The following is a 16,681-nucleotide window of genomic DNA, read 5'->3' as shown; positions in this document are numbered from 1 at the left end:
TCCCACCAAGCACCTTTGTCCTTCTTAGTTCTCAACTGGAGGTTTTACCCCGCCTATTGATTGGTCGCAGAGATCACCGCCCACGGTCCAATGCCCGCCTAGCCCTTCGGTGCGTCCCAGCGTGGGGTCCCCTTTCAAGACTGCAGGAGCCCCCCGGCTATTTGGGGGGCTCTGCTTCCGTTTCCGGGACCAGAATCCGGAAGCTGCTGTTGAGGGGCCTCTTCCTATAGCCAGCTGCGGTGACTGTGAGAGGAGAGCAAATGGCTATGGCGGCGGTCGCGGCGAGTCCGGCGGGGGCGGCTGCGGCCGAGGACCGAGAGCCACAGCACGAAACGGTGCCGGGCCTGGAGAGCCAGCGGCTCCAAATCGAGAACGGCGAGAATGGGCGAGGGCGTCCACTGCGGGCGGGCGAAAGCTGGTGAGGCACAGCGGCAAGCGGAGCCTTGGCTCGGGGGACGGTGGGGAACGTGGCAGCCGAGGTCCGCAGAAGAGCTGTCGTGGGGGCGGGGGGAGTGGCCTGTGGGACGGAGGGTGAGAGGGGCGGGGAAAGTGCCTCGGCTGGGAAAGGGGCGGGGCCTGTGTGGTGGAGCCTAAAGCCTGAGAACTGGATGCGGTTTGCTGTGCAGCGGCGCGGGGCGGGACGGGGCGGTGCACGAGGAGAAACTGCGGCGGCGGCCGGGCCGGGGCGGGCCTGCAATGGTTCAGTTTGGAACCTGGGAAGGAGGCAGTCCCGGCCACACAGCTGGGGAGCGTGGTGTGCGCGGCGTACCGTAGCATCTTGCTCCGCCGCGCCTGAGAACTTGGCAGCGAGGCGGGTGACGTCAGGCAGAGGAGAGGAATCTGAGCCGAAGGGCCGGGGGCCGAGGGGAGGGAGTCGGAGCCTGCGTGGTGGAGGGAGCTGGGCCTGGGAACGAGGCTTGTGACGTAGGCCGAGGGGCGTGTCGTGAGGCCGAGGAAAGACCGCAGCGGGGAGGTGGTGCCTGTGAAGCAGAAAATGGCGCCTGCGAATGAGCAAAGTTTGTGACGCGGCGAGGTTTTTGCCTCTGGCCGGGGCCTTCTTCCCAGGACGGGAGAAAGTGCAGGTGATTGGCACGGGCGGGGCCTTCAATGTTACATTTGCTTTCTGTTTTAGGACTGTCGTGTTTTTGTAATCGGGAAAAAAAATAGCTAATTTTGAAAATGTCAATGCGTATCTTGATAAATCGGCTCTTGTTTAACTGATTTCTTTGCTAACCAGTGTTTGAAATGTACTGTTCCTGGGTTCATTTTATTTCTCGCCGAGTTGCATCTCGTTTTTTAAATTGTGAAATACGTAAGACCTGAAAAGATTACATGAAACGTTTGCATAGCACAGGTTGATGGACATTCTATAAAAAATAAACGGCCTGTGCGCTTCAAAAATTTCAAGGTCGTGAAAGACAAAGGATGAAGAACTGTTCCAGATTGAAGAAATTAATGGGATTTAACGAGTCTTGGTAACAAATGCAACGTGTGATCCTGGATTGGATCCCGGAGCAGAAAAAATAAATCATTTAAAAATCAGTTTTTTCTCAGAAAGTTAATTTTCTCACTTTCACTGTAAAAGATATGAATGGGAAAATTGGTAAAAATTTTACCAAGGTCTGTAGATTAGATTTTGGTACTGCTAATTTCTTGATTTTGATAATTGTATTTTGCTTATGAAAAAGAATATCTTGGTTTTTAGGAACTACACGTCGAAATACTTAGGGGTAAAGAACCATCGCGTAAGCAGCTTACTCTTAAATGGTTGAAATAATAGCATATAAAAGGATACATCTAAGGAAACAATTACAGAGCAAAGGGATAAAATGTTACATTTGGAGAATCTGAATGAAGAGCATACAATTCTTTGTTACTATTTTTTGCAATTTTTCTGAGTCTATTTCATAGTAAGAAAAAAATTTAAAGAATAATAAAAAAAATTATGAGTTCACCACCTAGGTTAAGATTCAGACAATTACCTTAAGAAATCCTTCTGTGCCCCTCCCAGCTGCAAATCCCCCTCCCTGTGCCACGGGAAACTGTTATCCTGAATATTTAAATTTCGTTACCGCTTTTTCCACCATTGTGTGCATCCCTAAGTAGTATTTGTGGTCTAAGCTTTCATTTTATGGAGGATACGTATGAAATTATACTGGATGATGCATACCGTGTGCCTTCGCATCTCATCAGGTGGGTACTCGGTATCCACATGACGTCATTGGTGACGTTAGTCTTGATCACTTGGTGAAGGTGGTATCTGCTTGATTTCTCCCCTGTAAAGGTACTGTTTTCCTCTTTCTGTACGCAGTAATTCTCAAAAAAAAAAATTTATGTCCATCCATTCCTCAAAAACGTTTTAACGGTCTTCCTGTCTCTTGCAGTGTAAATGCTAAAATTCTTACAGTGACTTGCAAGGCTTTACCATTGTGAGGCTGGTCCCCGGCTCTGATTTTTTTTCTATCTCTCCTCTGATTACCCTCCCCCTCACTTTCTCCATCCGGCCATATTGAACTCTTGCTGTTCCTCCAATGCATCAAGCGTGCTCTCACCTGAGAGCCTTTAGGAGTGAGGTTTGCTCATTTTACAGATTTCTTTAAGCAGAAGAACCATATATAACAAATATATATTTCTGTTACTGATAAGACAAGTTGAGATTACCCAAACTTTGAGTATGAAACCAAGCAATTTATTTCACCATTACACTATAGCTCTCCAGCCAGGCAAAACGTCACTTCATCCTGAGAATAAACAATAACTGGAACTTTTTTTTAGCCCACTTGGAGGTGTTCAGAAGGGCCTGGGGGCTTTGGTTTCTGCCCCATCCTACCTTTACAGCCCAATACCCTTTAAAATTAGCCCACCCATACCAGGTTTCCTTTTGGGGTGTTGAAATTGGTTTGGAAGTAGGTAGAGGTGGTGGTTGCACAACACTGTGAATGTACTAAATGCCACTGAATTGTTCACTTTTAAAATGGTTAATTTTATGTTATGTGAATTTTTAAAATTATGATCTGTCAATAAAAAAATTATGCCACCAATGTTGGTTCAGTATTGAAGCCAGTTTATCTCTGCTAATGTGGATAATATCATGCAGCATTTTTCCTTAACTCCATTTGCTTATCTAGAGCATAGCATCTCAAGATTCGTTAATTTGCTGTCCTTTTTATAGGGGTTTGCTACAGTCATCAGGAAATTTGTGTTGATAAAGCATTTCAAAATCATGGAATAATCCCAGATCATGTACCTAATATCAGTATTAATATTTGCACCTTCCGTTGTTCATCATCTGACGGACTGGGTGAGGACAATTAATTAATTTGGCCGTCTGAACTGATTTAATTTCTAAGAGACGCTTAAATTTTAAGAGAAAATTCAAATCTATGCCCTCTAGGTCTGTGCAGGGTGCGGATAATTTCCTAACAGAGGTAAGCGAGCATGGGTTCTCTTTGTTCAGGTAGGGAAGGTGGATGGCTGAGTTGAGTGTTGCAGAATCAATAGTGAGTTTGCAGGGAAAGCAACATCTCAGTGGAGCTTAAGAGATCAGCCTGGAAATGCTGAGGGTTTTCTGTCAATGGAGAAGCCTGCACAGCACAGGGAACCATCAGCTTTAATGAAGACCCTAAAACTAAAGCAACTGAAATTTTCACCCCTTTGGCCGTTGCTGCTGTAGCTCCTATACCAGGTAAATATGCCTGGCTACTGGGATCTAATGACAGAAATAAACAAGAGGCTGCTGACAATTCCCTTGTAATTGAGTTGGATCTTTTTGTGAACGAAAAACGGAAGGGTTTGTGAGTCTAGAGTCCTGGGGGTGGGGAGGAATCTTGTGGTAGGCAGTTATTGTACTAGTCTTTGTTGCTTGAACGTGAGTATGCTTTTTAGCCTGAAAAGTATGCAATTATTGAAATTTATATTAGCATATCTAATTATATATAATTAATTATAATTAGCCTAGGAGGATAAACTTTTTGGTTTGTCATTTTTAAAAGCATTCGGTTTGAAAAATGAAAGCTCTTTTATAAAAATGTTAATTAAAGTTGGGGGAATTTTAGATAAACCTGAGGGTGCCTATTGTCATTCGTTTTGGAGGGCAAAGGAGCAGATCTTTGTGGTATCTCACAGAGATAGTTTAGGCATAAAAGAACATTTTAATGGTGTTATTGTTATGAACTTGGGAAAAAAGCAAGAAGAGTTGTTTTTTTTTTAAACGAGTCAAGTAAGTTGAAGTAAAGACAAGAAATATTTATAGTCAACCTTGTAGAACACACTGATAAACAACAAAGATTATTAGGAGCTTAACTTTTTTTTGACAGCAAGAATTCTTTTTACAAACCGAGTTAATAGGATGTCAGAAAGCTCCAAGAGTTACTGGTAATTTGGTGACAAAAAAGGAACTTCCAACCTGGGCATAAATTAATGTAGTCATTTCACAGAAAGAGGCCCAAATTCTAATTGTTCTCCTTTGGTACATTATTCATGTAACACTTTACAGAAAGGATTGAATTATGTGCCTTTTTATTTATGTGTTTAGGTTTATACAGATATATAAATCATAAATTTAGAACAATATAATGGTACATTTACCATCTGATAAGCTAACAACCTTTTAATAAACAAGTAGGAAATAATCTCTCTAAATTTATATCCGTATTTCTAGTTCTCTATAATCATTATTCCTAGTGCAATTATTAACCAAAACAACCAATATTTTCTCCAGACACAAGAGAAAATTAGAGGGCAGAAAATACTGTTTAGTAATTTTTTTCCATAAGCACGTATTTCATATGATTTAACAAATTTGAGGAAATACAACCATAAGTAATGTTAACAAGATCCATTTTTATTTCTATATACTAGCAATAAGAAATTTGAAAATTAAAATTGCAAAGATACCGTTTACAGTAGCAGCCAAAAAAATGGAGTACGTAGGCGTAAATGTAGCAAAATGGGTGCTTTTCAGTTACAGTGATGGCCATCCAAGCTGACAGATTATGAGACATCCCAATTCAAAGATGTTAAAATTGTTTAACATGTCTTTGAATTGGAAAAATGTGGCAATATTTTGTGAAAATTTGTGCAAAACTTCAGCCTTCTATGAAGCCTTTAGAAATTCAGGTTGTGGCCTGGTCTGGGGGTTTTGCTTACCACCTTAAAGAGTGATTTTAATGTTAATTTTCCTAAAACTGCTTTAAAAAAAAAAACTGTTGAGCTGTGCCTCCCTTTGCATCGAAGGTCTCATTAACAATAAATTAGCTTTACTGAGTAAATTAACGTCACAGATCGTCAATGGAGGCAGTTAAAACCATGTAGGGGTGAGGGGTGAGGTCGGTGATGGGGTCTTCTAAGTGATGGGAAGTGTCTGTGGCATGAGCCACCGGGATGGGGAGGTTGGTGTCGCCGGCATGAGTGAAATGCAGGGTATATGGGGGTCACTATAACCCCCAAAATAAATAAACGAATAAAAAACAACCCACAGAAATGTTTGCCTATTCAGGTGACCTGACCAAGGTTTTTCTATACCTCCATCCCCCCACCTCTCCGATCCTTTCATAAACAAAAGCTGCCATTTGAAAGAATCTAGTTTATAAAATGCTGGAAAACTAACCAATACAATGTAACATATTTTTCAACAGTTTTGCGGTTTTTTAAAAAGTGTGCATTTGAGTGAGGCTCTTAAGTACTTGGGACAGCCTTTGATGTGTCAAAAATTCCATAGCGTAACGGGTTTGTGGGGAGGAAGACAGGCTTTATGTATACATGAACTTTTATGTCCAAGCCCTGGAGCGGGAACGGTTAACAGCTAATGTTCACTTAGCACTGTATGTCAAATGTTTTGCGGACTTAAGAATTTCTCATGACATTTTACAAAGGCAGCTTTCAACAGTCCTAAATGTTTATCCTAGTAGTGCATATAAAAGCTTCTCCTTTAAAAGAGCTGATTAAAGTGCACTTAAAAATGGTTCTGATGGTAAATTTCATGTTCCATGTTTTCCACTGCGAGCTGGTCACCGTAAGCTCAGAAATTTATTATAAAGCCAAAATAAATCCTAAACACAAAAATGATTTTAAAATGGCAATATGCCATTTGAAGAAAATGATGCCTTTGAAGGAAACCCTTATGATTCTTTTAGCATCTTAAATTCTTTACAGTTTCTGGGCAGATTTTCAGAATTTAACGATCCATTTCTTAGCTGAACGTTTTTGCCTCCAATTCTGTATCCTTTACAAGCACTGCACACTTAAATGGCTAAAGTCTTATTGGCTGCAAATAACAGTCATTTTGAACCTAATTTAACTGTGTTACCCCACAGGCTAATACAAGTGACTTATTGTTTATAATAAAATCTTGTGTTTCCCGGCACTATGGATGCGCGGTTTATTTTTTTGCCTTATTGAACACATTTTTTTGTTTATTTTTAATCAAATCTCTCTTAATACCCTAAGAAGTAAAGCATTCCATCCAAATCTGGGTTGCACCAAATAAATTTTGCTTCTAATCTGTTTTTATATGATACTGAAAGTTTCTTTAAGTGTTGAATTCTGGGAAGATTTTTTTTTAATTGAAATATAATCAACATAGCACTGTTAGTTTTAGGTGTACACGAAACTTGTCATCTTGACTTGTAACATGTTGGTACTTTCAGTCTAATAACTGTGGGAAGTGATACCACTAACCCCCAGGTAACCATGTGACACCCCTGTTACCTGTCTGCTCCAGGTTCCTCGTGGGGCAGCACTGGTACAAGTACTGGGAAGTGTACGTGCAGGGAGGAGACCAGGACTCCAGCCCCTTCCCTGGCTGTATCAACAATGCTGAGCTCTTTGAAGGTACCAGGCCTCCTCTGCCTCCCCCCTCAGCCTAGCCCTGGAGTTCTTGTCCCCTCTGTCCCAACAGATGATCATAAGCCCCTTCTCTGTGCTAGGTCATTGGTGAGATGGCCAGAGGGACTCATCTCTTTCATTCCCTGATTGTTCCTCTGCCACCTCCCCCCGCTCTCCTGCAGACCAGGTAAACTGGCACCTCAAGAAGGGACTGGTGGAAGGTGAGGACTATGTGCTGCTCCCAGCGGCTGCTTGGCATTACCTGGTCGACTGGTATGGTTTAGAGCATGGCCAGCCTGCCATTGAACGCAAGGTAGAGTGGGTGGGGAGGGTGCTGGGGGGTGGCTTCTGTGGTGGGGAGGGCAGAAGGCAGGCCTTAGAGGCCCAGGATGGGTCCAGACCTGTGTGTTCACGTACGCTGTGGAGACACACCTGTGTCTGCACTCGCCTCCCCTCCCAGGTCCCTACACGGTATCTTGGTGTGTCCCCCGTCTTTGCTCGCCTCTGCGTGCTCCCCTCGCAAGTGTGTCTCTGCCACGCGTGTTTGCCTGCGTGTGCTCCTCTGATCTCACAGGTCGTCACGCCTGTGTCGCGCGTGCTGGGTGGGTACACCTCTGTATGTGCCCTGCCCTCCTTCCAGGTCGTGGAGCTGTCCGGCATCCAGACGGTCGAAGTGTACCCAGTAGAACTGCTGCTGGTCCAGCACAGTGATATGGACACACCTCACACTGCTCAATTCAGCCACACAGATTCCATTGGTGAGTCTAAGGGGCAGGAAGGAGTTGGCATCCCCAGCCACAGTCACAGCTCGGTGACCTCAGGAGTCTGATGCCAAGATGCGTGGATCCTTCAGGGTCCCAGAAAGACCCTGAATCCATCACCCTCCACAGACCTAGTTGTGCGCACCGCTCGGGAGCAGTTTCTGGTGAGCCCCCAGGAAGAGACACGGCTCTGGGTCAAGAACGCGGAGGGCTCTTTTGAGAGGCTGTGCAACACACGTGTCACAGTGCTTGACGCCGCTCTCAAGACTGGGCAGGTAAGGGCGGGCGGGGGGGGGGGTGCCTTTTTGGCCACCAGCAGTGCTCAGGTTGGGGGAAGTGAGGGCTCGGTGCCTGTGGGCCCTTCACGAATGCCTTTCCTGCTTTTATTCCTCTTCCCCCAACCCAGGTGGTTGTCATGGAGACCCGAAACAAGGACGGCACTTGGCCCAGCGCACCACACGCCATGTGAGCCCTTGGGCTTCCCACTCCAGAGCGGGGTCCCACAGCAGGCAGAACGACCGAGCCCGAGGGCATATGTCACCCGCGTGTCCTAGGCCCTCAGCTGATGAGAGTTTTTTTCATCCACCCCAGGAGCAGCACGTCGGAGGAGGATGCGGACTTCCAGGGCCAGCCAGGCATCTGTGGTCTCACCAATCTGGGCAACACGTGCTTCATGAACTCGGCCCTGCAGGTTGGGCCATTAGGGCGAGGTCTGGCACAGCGCAGGGGTGGATTCGAGCGTTAGGGGTTGGGGACTGCAGGGCAAGGGGTCAGGTTGGAAGCCAAGGCCCCACAGTCTGGCTTGACGTGCCCACGTCCCTTCCTGAAATGTCAGCGCCTTTGGCCACCATGGCCCGCGTTCCCTTGTCTTCTCTCCCTCGTCACCATGTTCTTCCTTCCCCTGAAATGCTGCTCTCTTCTCTCCCCCACTCCTCCCCTTTTTCGTCTTCCCCTTTTCCCCTTCCTCCTTGCTTCCTTTCCTCCGTCCCCACCTCGGTGACCTCTCCTCCGCGTTCACCGGGCCCCTGCCTCCTGCAGTGCCTCAGCAACGTGCCACAGCTCACCGAGTACTTCCTCAAAAACCGCTACCTGGAGGAGCTCAACTTCTGCAACCCGCTGGGCATGAAGGGTGAGATCGCAGAGGCCTACGCGGACCTGGTGAAGCAGGCGTGGTCCGGCCACCACCGCTCCATTGTGCCCCATGTGTTCAAGGTGGGGCTCAGCCCTGGGCTGCTCCCCTCCGCCCCGCTCCTCTTGAGCCCCCTAGCTCCCTCCCGCTCTGACGGCCCACACTGCCCATCTTTTCAGACCAAGGTCGGCCACTTTGCGTCCCAGTTTCTGGGCTACCAGCAGCATGACTCTCAGGAACTGCTGTCGTTCCTCCTGGACGGGCTGCACGAGGACCTCAATCGCGTCAAGAAGAAGGAATACGTGGAGCTGTGCGATGCCGCTGGGAGGCCGGACCAGGTGAGTGCTCCTGAAAGGCCTCCATCCTGAGCGCCTCGTTAAAGCCACTAGGGTCTCACCTCAGGGATTTTCTGGCCTCCCTGGGGCATCCCACACCCCACCATTTTCTGTTAAGCTCCTCTTCCCCGACCTCAGTCCCAACACCACATCTGCCCCCACACCCAACCCAGAGTTAACCCCCACCCAGTCTTCTGTCCAAAATAACCTCCAGCCCTGACAGTGAACACGGTCCCCAGTTGCCTCTGGGCTTGACCAGTGGCCCCCACCGTAACTTTCATCCCATGGGAATGCACTGCAAACCGTGGTCTCCCCCGGCCCCCGGGCAAGCCTCACCCCGCCTAACGTGACGCTGTTCACAGGAGGTTGCTCAGGAGGCCTGGCAGAACCACAAACGGCGGAACGATTCTGTGATCGTGGACACTTTCCACGGCCTCTTCAAGTCCACGCTGGTGTGCCCTGATTGTGGCAACGTGTCTGTGACCTTTGACCCCTTCTGCTACCTCAGTGTCCCACTGCCTGTCAGCCACAAGAGGGTCATGGAGGTCTTCTTTGTCTCCATGGACCCCCGCCGCAAGCCAGAGCAGGTATGGGGGGTGGGTGGGGACACGGGGACAGATGTAATGAAGCACATGCGCTCAGAGTCTGAGTGCTCTGCTGCGCCTCAGGGTTCCCTGCACTAACTCGCCGCCTGGCTTCTCTCTTATGGCTACTGTTTCTCCCTCAGCACCGGCTCGTGGTCCCCAAGAAGGGCAAGATTTCGGATCTGTGTGTGGCTCTGGCCAAACACACTGGCATCTCACCAGAAAGGGTGAGGCTCTGCAGTCGGAGGGAGGGTGGGATTCAGGAACAGGGAGGCAGAAGGGCCTGGGGAGATATTAGGGACTGACAACCTGTTCCCTCTTCGTATTCCATTCCCAGATGATGGTGGCGGATGTCTTCAGTCACCGCTTCTATAAGATCTACCAGCTCGAGGAGTCCCTGAGCAGCATCTTGGACCGAGATGATATCTTCATGTGAGTGAGAGGACTGGGGCAGATGGAGGGGGGTCCTCGGGAACCTCCTCTGTTTAACCACCTTCCCTCTCCCCTCCTGTGATTCACTGGCACCTGCCCTGCTCGGCAGGGGGCTTGGGGCTGTCAGTGAGTTGGGTGACAAATCTTCCTACAGGGCGTCCTTGGATGTGTTCTTCCTTGTTATGTGAGGGAGGCCCTTGTTTCTTTATTTTATTCAGTACTTACCTTGGACCTCTTATGTACCGGATGCTGACCTCTACTCCTTACTCATGTTTCAGTCCTCCAAAACCAAGTGATTTTCGAAGCAGGGAACACTAAGAAGCTTTCTGAACATAAGAGCATTCAGAACAAATTTGGCTAACTAAAATAGAGAGTACTTTATGAGTAGAAAGGTTCTTTGTAAACCAAATGGTTTTCCAAAAAGAAAAGGACTTTAGATTCCTGTATCACAAAAAGTTTTTAACTCCCTCAGTGCTGGTAACACCAAAGTACTTTATTAAACATCACATAAAACTGTGTAACTCACCCAACAGTTTGTAAAACACAAAACTCTGGGTGACTCTCGACTCTTAAAAAAATACTTTCAGACTCTGAGTGGTTGAGTGGCTGGAACAACTGGGGCAGAGTCTGCGAATCCCTCTTGGGTGTCCTGATCAGGCGTGACCTGATGTCCATCCCCCACAGATACGAGGTGTCAGGCAGGGCTGCTATCGGCGAGAACTCCAGAGAGGACGTTGTGCTCCCCATCTACCTGCGGGAGCGCACCCCAGCCCGGGACTACAACAACTCCTACTACGGCCTGATGCTCTTTGGGCACCCGCTCCTGGTGTCGGTGCCCCGGGACCGGCTCTCCTGGGATGCTCTGTATCACATCCTGCTGTACCGCCTCTCGTGAGTCCGCCCTTCAGGGTCAGGGGGAGGTGGGGGTCACAACTCAGATCCAAGTGTCTAGCTGCTTAGTTGCCGCCTCCCTCCCATATCCAGGAGACAGCTCAAACTTCACATGGCCAGAGAGGAACTTGCAGTGATTTTTTTTTTTTCCTGTCTAAATTTCTGGCTTTGCCACCACCTCTCCTAGGTGCTGGGGATATAGAGGTGAACAAAACAGGCAAATTACAGACAACTTCATCCTGTGCTTAATTGTCTCTTCCTCTGAGAGGCTTGGTTATTTGTGTTTTTACTGATAGATTCTTTGAAAAAAAATTTTTTTAATGGAGGTACTGGGGATTGAACTCAAGACCTCATGCATGTTAAGCATGTGCTCTACCACTGAGCTATGCCCTCCCCTCTTTACGGACAGATTTACATTGAGCTTAAAATCCAGAGTCCTTACCAAGGCAAACAGCAACGCACTGTTTGGCTTCTCCTCTCCCTCTTGTCCTTACAAGTGCTCCTTGGGGGCCTTTCCTGATGGTTATCTACTGCATATTATGTGCCTGTTTACCAGTGGCTTGTACTTACGAGCCACACTCCTTAACTGTGGCACTCGAGATCCTGCGTTGCCAGGCTACCTCTTTCCTCCTTCCCCTGGCATCTCCTGAAGCTTTCTGGGCTCATCACTAACACGGTGGCTTCCCATCATAAGCAACGTAGAACTCCGGGCTCTGCCCTCCCTGCCCTCGTGTTCCTCCTTGAGAGACTCCTCTGCTCTGTCGGCAGGCGCTATGTGACCAGACCCAGCTCGGATGATGAGGATGATGGGGATGAAAAAGGTGAGGAAGGAGAGAGGATTGGCAAGGATGAGGGTCTGTACGAGCAGTCCCGCCTCCAGAGAGAGGGTCAGTGGCGGGGAGTATGTGGGGTAGGTCTGTCCTACACAGGGTCCACCTGGATGTGCACCTCAGCCCCCTGGGCTCACGCAGTCCCACCCCTGATCTCCCCTGCCTGCCCTTGGCAGACCTGGAGGACAAGGACGCCATCCCTAAGCCTGGCCAAATGGCTGGGGGCAGCTCCCAAGACCCTGGGCAGGAGCAGGCTGGACCCAGCTCTGGAGTCGCAAGCGGGAGCCGGGCCCCCGTGGACAACTCCCCTGGACCATCTCACTGGCCCCAGCGGGCACGGCGCAAGCACCTGTTCACCCTGCAGACAGTGAATTCCAACGGGACCAGCGACCGCTCGACCTTCAACGAGGATACCCATGGTGTCTCCTTCAGCTGTGAGCCAGGGTTGGGGAGGTGGGAGGTGGGGTTTCCTTGGCAGCAGGGCCCATGACCGCCTCCCCTTGCCCCCAGCCCAGCCATACATTGCCATCGACTGGGAACCAGAGATGAAGAAGCGTTACTATGACGAGGTGGAGGCTGAGGTAAATGAGATCCCAGGGATGGGGAGGGGGGCGCTTTCAGGTTGCGCCACAGCCCCCTCCCCCGCCAAGCCATGACCCGTGACCGCAGGGCTCCCAGGGCCTTGGACGCCTGGCTTCAAAGTCCATGCTCTTAACCACTCGGCGTGCGTCCTCCGCCCGCACTCCCTTTTATCCTCCCACCCTCATACCTGGCCGTCTCCCCCGACCTAGGGCTACGTGAAGCATGACTGCGTCAGCTACGTACTGAAGAAGGCTCCGGTGCGGCTGCAGGAGTGCATTGAGCTCTTCACCACTGTTGAGACCCTAGAGAAGGAAAACCCCTGGTGAGGGACCAGAACGGGGCCTCTGGGGGTACAGCTGGGAGGGAGCACATCCCCGGCTCCCTGTTACCACTGAATACACCTCCTTACCCCTCCCCGTCACTCCAGTGCTTCCTGCCACCCTGGCCACCAACACCCCGCGCGCGTTCCCACCTCAGAGCCGTGCCTGGCTGTTCCTTCTTCCAGGAACATTCTTTCTCCCGTTACTTACAGGACTTGGCCACCTTTGTTTTGTTCAGGTCTCTCATCAACTGTCACCTTATCAGAGAGAGACCCTCCTCCCCCAGGCATCACCTCCCTCCATAGTATTTCTTTCTAACTCCGGGGTACCACTTCATGTCACATTCCAGATCCCTTGTTGCATGTTTTGCCTTCTGTTAGAGTGAATCCCTTGAGGATGAAGATTTTCAAGTTCACTGTCTGTCTCCTCATTATAACAGTGCGGGCTGCGCAGTACACCACTCATTAGATCTTGGCAGAATAAACCAAACACAAAGAGAGAACCAAAAAGATAAATCCAGCCTCAAAAATCAGAGCAGCATCTCCACAGAGCAGGAAGGGACCAGAAACACAAAGTAGTGCCAAAGGGTTCAACAGTAGGCCATCAGTAAATACCTGGCAAGCGGGTGAGTGAGTAAAACAGGAGAGAGAAACCGGAGGGACAGAGGCAGGCTCTAAAATAAGACTAGTGTCTCACAGACCAGAAACCAGACAGAAACACACGCCAGTACAAAAGCGTATACAACGGGCGATCTAAGTACTTGGTGAGTGGATGGCAGGATTTTAACGTGTCAAGAGAACAAAGTATTGTACCAGGCGGGCCAGGAGGAAGAGCAGCATCTCTGGACCAGACGTGGCCCGTGAAGGCTACACGGCACAAAAAGCACACAGCAGGTGCCGAGGAAGTGCCTGCGGACTGACTCGGGCTCCTTCTGTAGGTACTGCCCCACCTGCAAGCAGCACCAGCTGGCCACCAAGAAGCTGGACCTGTGGATGCTGCCCGAGACGCTCATCATCCACCTGAAGCGCTTTTCCTACACCAAGTTCTCCCGCGAGAAGCTGGACACCCTTGTGGAGTTTCCTATCCGGTCTGGGTGGGGGGAGGGGGTGGGGGGGCCAGCTGGGGGGAAGGCAGGGAAGGGAGGACGGAGCGCCACCAGTATTACTGGTATTAACCGTCTCCCCACCCACAGGGACCTGGACTTCTCCGAGTTTGTCATCAAGCCGCAGAACGAGTCGGCCCCGGAGCTGTACAAATACGACCTCATCGCGGTTTCCAACCATTACGGGGGCCTGCGAGATGGACACTGTATGCGCTGGGCTGCAGCAGGGGCGCGCCCTGGGGGGGTCAGGGTGTCCCCAGCGGGAGCTAGATATGCTGCCCAGTGGCTAGGTCGTCGGGGTGGGAGGGGTCGGAGGAGTGAGAGCTAACCTGGACACCCCTTAGCGGCAGGCGGTGGGCGAGGACAGCTTCCCCTCTTTTTCCAGACACAACATTTGCCTGCAACAAGGACAGCGGCCAGTGGCACTACTTTGACGACAACAGCGTCTCGCCTGTGACTGAGAACCAGATTGAGGTGTGATTTCCGCCCTCCCTTCTCCCCTTCTCCCAACACCCCCTGCCCGATCCACACTGACTCCTGTCCTCTCCTCGCAGTCCAAGGCAGCCTACGTCCTCTTCTACCAACGCCAGGACGTGGCCCGTCGCCTGCAACCCCAGCCCGGCTTATCTGAGCCCTCAGCGTCCCCTGCCTGCGGTACCCCACCCAGCTCTGAATCCATGGATGTTAACTGAGGGGCCTGGGCCCTGCCACAGGGAAGGAAGCCATCTCTGCTCTCTTCCTTCCCGAACCCACCCCTGTCCTCTTACCCGTGTTAGGTGCCCCATTCCGGGCGTCACAGGCTTAGTCGTGGCTACTGTTCTCCTGTGCTGCTATGTTGCTCTCTCCTGGGGAAGAAGAGGTCGTGTCTCCTCCCAGCACTGTGTTCCCCGCCTGTGTTTGCCCCTTAGAGCATTCCCTTCCCTTCTATTCTCTATTTATGGTTGTCCCCTTCCCTCTTGTCCTCAACCTGGGGTGTTCTGAGGGGGTGGTGGTGGGGTGCACCTCAACACAGAGTGTATTTTCTTATTGAGACCCTGTACCTTGCGCTGTGTATATATAAAAGTGCCAGTGTGTTCCTTGGCAGTGTGGGTTTTTTTCCTAAGCCCCCGTTTTATGCCTGTGTGCTTATTAAATGCCAGGTGTGGGAGGGGTGCTGCTCTGAGTGCTTACTGAGCGCCGTCGGTGTGCCAGGTACCACTCCAAGTGCTTTTGAAGCACCATCTGCATGCCCGACGTTTTCCAAAGCGTTTTTACTGACACTGACTCAGAATCCTCACGGCAGTCTCCTGCGGGAGCTGTCACTGCCAATCTCAGATGGGGAAACAGATACAGAGGTCAAGTAATTGCTCAAGTTATGCCCGGAGGTCAGTACACCATTATCAGTTACACTACAGGTAGTCCCTGGAGGGGCCGTTTGACCTCTGGACCCAAGATGGAAATCTTTATGGACATGATCTGGGCTACAGCTGATGCGGGAAAGGTGCACCGGGAACAGACAGGCATCCATGCGGGCAAATGTGTGGTTTCTGGACATAAAGATAGTAACCAGATCACTTCATAGGCCCCCAGTAGTGTCTGGAGGAGGGTCCCTGCAGGCATCCTGTATCTGTGTCACCCCATGGTCTAGTCCCACCCCTTCCCCCATCCCACTGTGACTGCAGCTTCCCCACCAGGCAGGGCCCCTCCAGCCTCAGCCCCCTGAGGAGTGAGGTGGGAGCACCTCCCACAGTGTGGGTGCAGCACAGCCTGAGCATAAGCTGCCCTCTAAGCGCTCAACAGCTCCCGCCTGACCCTTCCCACAGGCGCCATCACCTCAGAAACGGCTTCTGTGGGGACCACCATGAGGCAGAGTGGAGTGGACAGGGGAGGTATCCGGACATAGGCAAGCACCCCAGCTCTTGCCACTGAGGAAGGGAATCCTGATCAGGGCAGCTGAGAGACCATGCCCACAGGAAGGGCCGCCTCATTTTCCCCTCCCAGCCCCCTGCCCTTGCACCGGACCCAGCAGGACCCACTCTGAGGGTCACTCAGTCCAGCCTTGTCACCCACAAACCTCCCTGTCGTGCCGTTGACACAGGCAAGAATCAAGGTAGTGCTGTGAGGAACTCGGCTCAAACTGACTTAAGCAAAAATAACAGAAGTACTAGTTAATGGCAGGACTGGATCCAGGAACTTGAAAGCTGTCATTTAATCCTCAAGAAGCCCATATGGTTTAAGCACTGTTACCCCCATTTTGCAGATTAAGAAGCACGCATAAAAGAGCTGGTTCAAAATGAGTTTTAAGCACAGGAAGATCTCATTAGCTATGGGTAATCAGTCCTGGACAAAAACCCTCCTAAAATGAATTCACTCAAAATAACTTATCTGATTTAACCAAAGACATCTTGAAAGGACAGCATGCCCAAGAATCAGGAGAAATAAACGAGACACCATTACACAGAGATGCCTCATACTACAGTTTGCAGATGTCCACGTAAGACGGTTATGCTTGCTCTGGTCATGGAACTAAAGATTACATATGAACAAGAAGTTTAAAACTTGTCAAAATGAAACGGAGTTGAAAAAGAACCAAACGGGTGATAGATCTGAGATAGGTAACAAAATTTAAGAAGTCAAGGGATGAGTTTAATACCACGTCAGACATAGCTGAAGAGGGAATTTGTGATGTAGATTAAAATGTCCAAAGGAATTCATCTAGAAGATTCTAAGTTAGCCTAATACTATATTTTGATCAATTGAAAGCTATCAGACCAGAGAATAGAAAGACTATAAATTTTTTTAAATGGAGGTGCTGGGGATTGAACTCAGGACCCTGTGCATGCTAAGGATACGCTCTACCACTGAGCTACACCCACCGCACCCCCTGAAAAAGTATAAATTTCAAAGAAGA

General features: G+C 49.7%; 1 protein-coding gene across 5 annotated transcripts; it reads left to right on the top strand.

Moving 5' to 3' along the window:
- Positions 1-210: 210 nt before the first annotated feature.
- On the top strand, positions 211-14,867 carry USP11 (ubiquitin specific peptidase 11). 5 transcript variants are annotated; one of them, XM_064483232.1, is made up of 21 exons: positions 211-418; positions 6,722-6,831; positions 7,008-7,138; positions 7,466-7,583; positions 7,716-7,861; positions 7,993-8,051; positions 8,178-8,277; positions 8,625-8,798; positions 8,895-9,053; positions 9,413-9,637; positions 9,778-9,861; positions 9,972-10,066; positions 10,751-10,957; positions 11,726-11,778; positions 11,964-12,206; positions 12,298-12,368; positions 12,579-12,691; positions 13,627-13,776; positions 13,882-13,997; positions 14,177-14,265; positions 14,346-14,867. In XM_064483232.1, exons 1-21 carry the CDS (start codon positions 261-263, stop codon positions 14,481-14,483), a joined length of 2,739 nt encoding a protein of 912 aa, XP_064339302.1. In that variant the 5' UTR covers positions 211-260; the 3' UTR covers positions 14,484-14,867. The 5 variants fall into 5 exon arrangements, with proteins under 5 accessions (XP_064339302.1, XP_064339301.1, XP_064339304.1 ...); XM_064483231.1 differs by having other exon boundaries at positions 223-418; positions 11,964-12,221; XM_064483234.1 differs by lacking the exon at positions 211-418 and adding an exon at positions 712-1,082.
- The last annotated feature ends 1,814 nt before the right edge of the window (positions 14,868-16,681 follow it).

Source organism: Camelus dromedarius, chromosome X, assembly GCF_036321535.1.
Source record: "Camelus dromedarius isolate mCamDro1 chromosome X, mCamDro1.pat, whole genome shotgun sequence".
In the NCBI taxonomy this organism is placed as follows: Eukaryota; Metazoa; Chordata; class Mammalia; order Artiodactyla; family Camelidae; genus Camelus; species Camelus dromedarius.
Note: the sequence above shows the minus strand (reverse complement) of the source record. Positions and strands in the feature narration are given on the sequence as shown.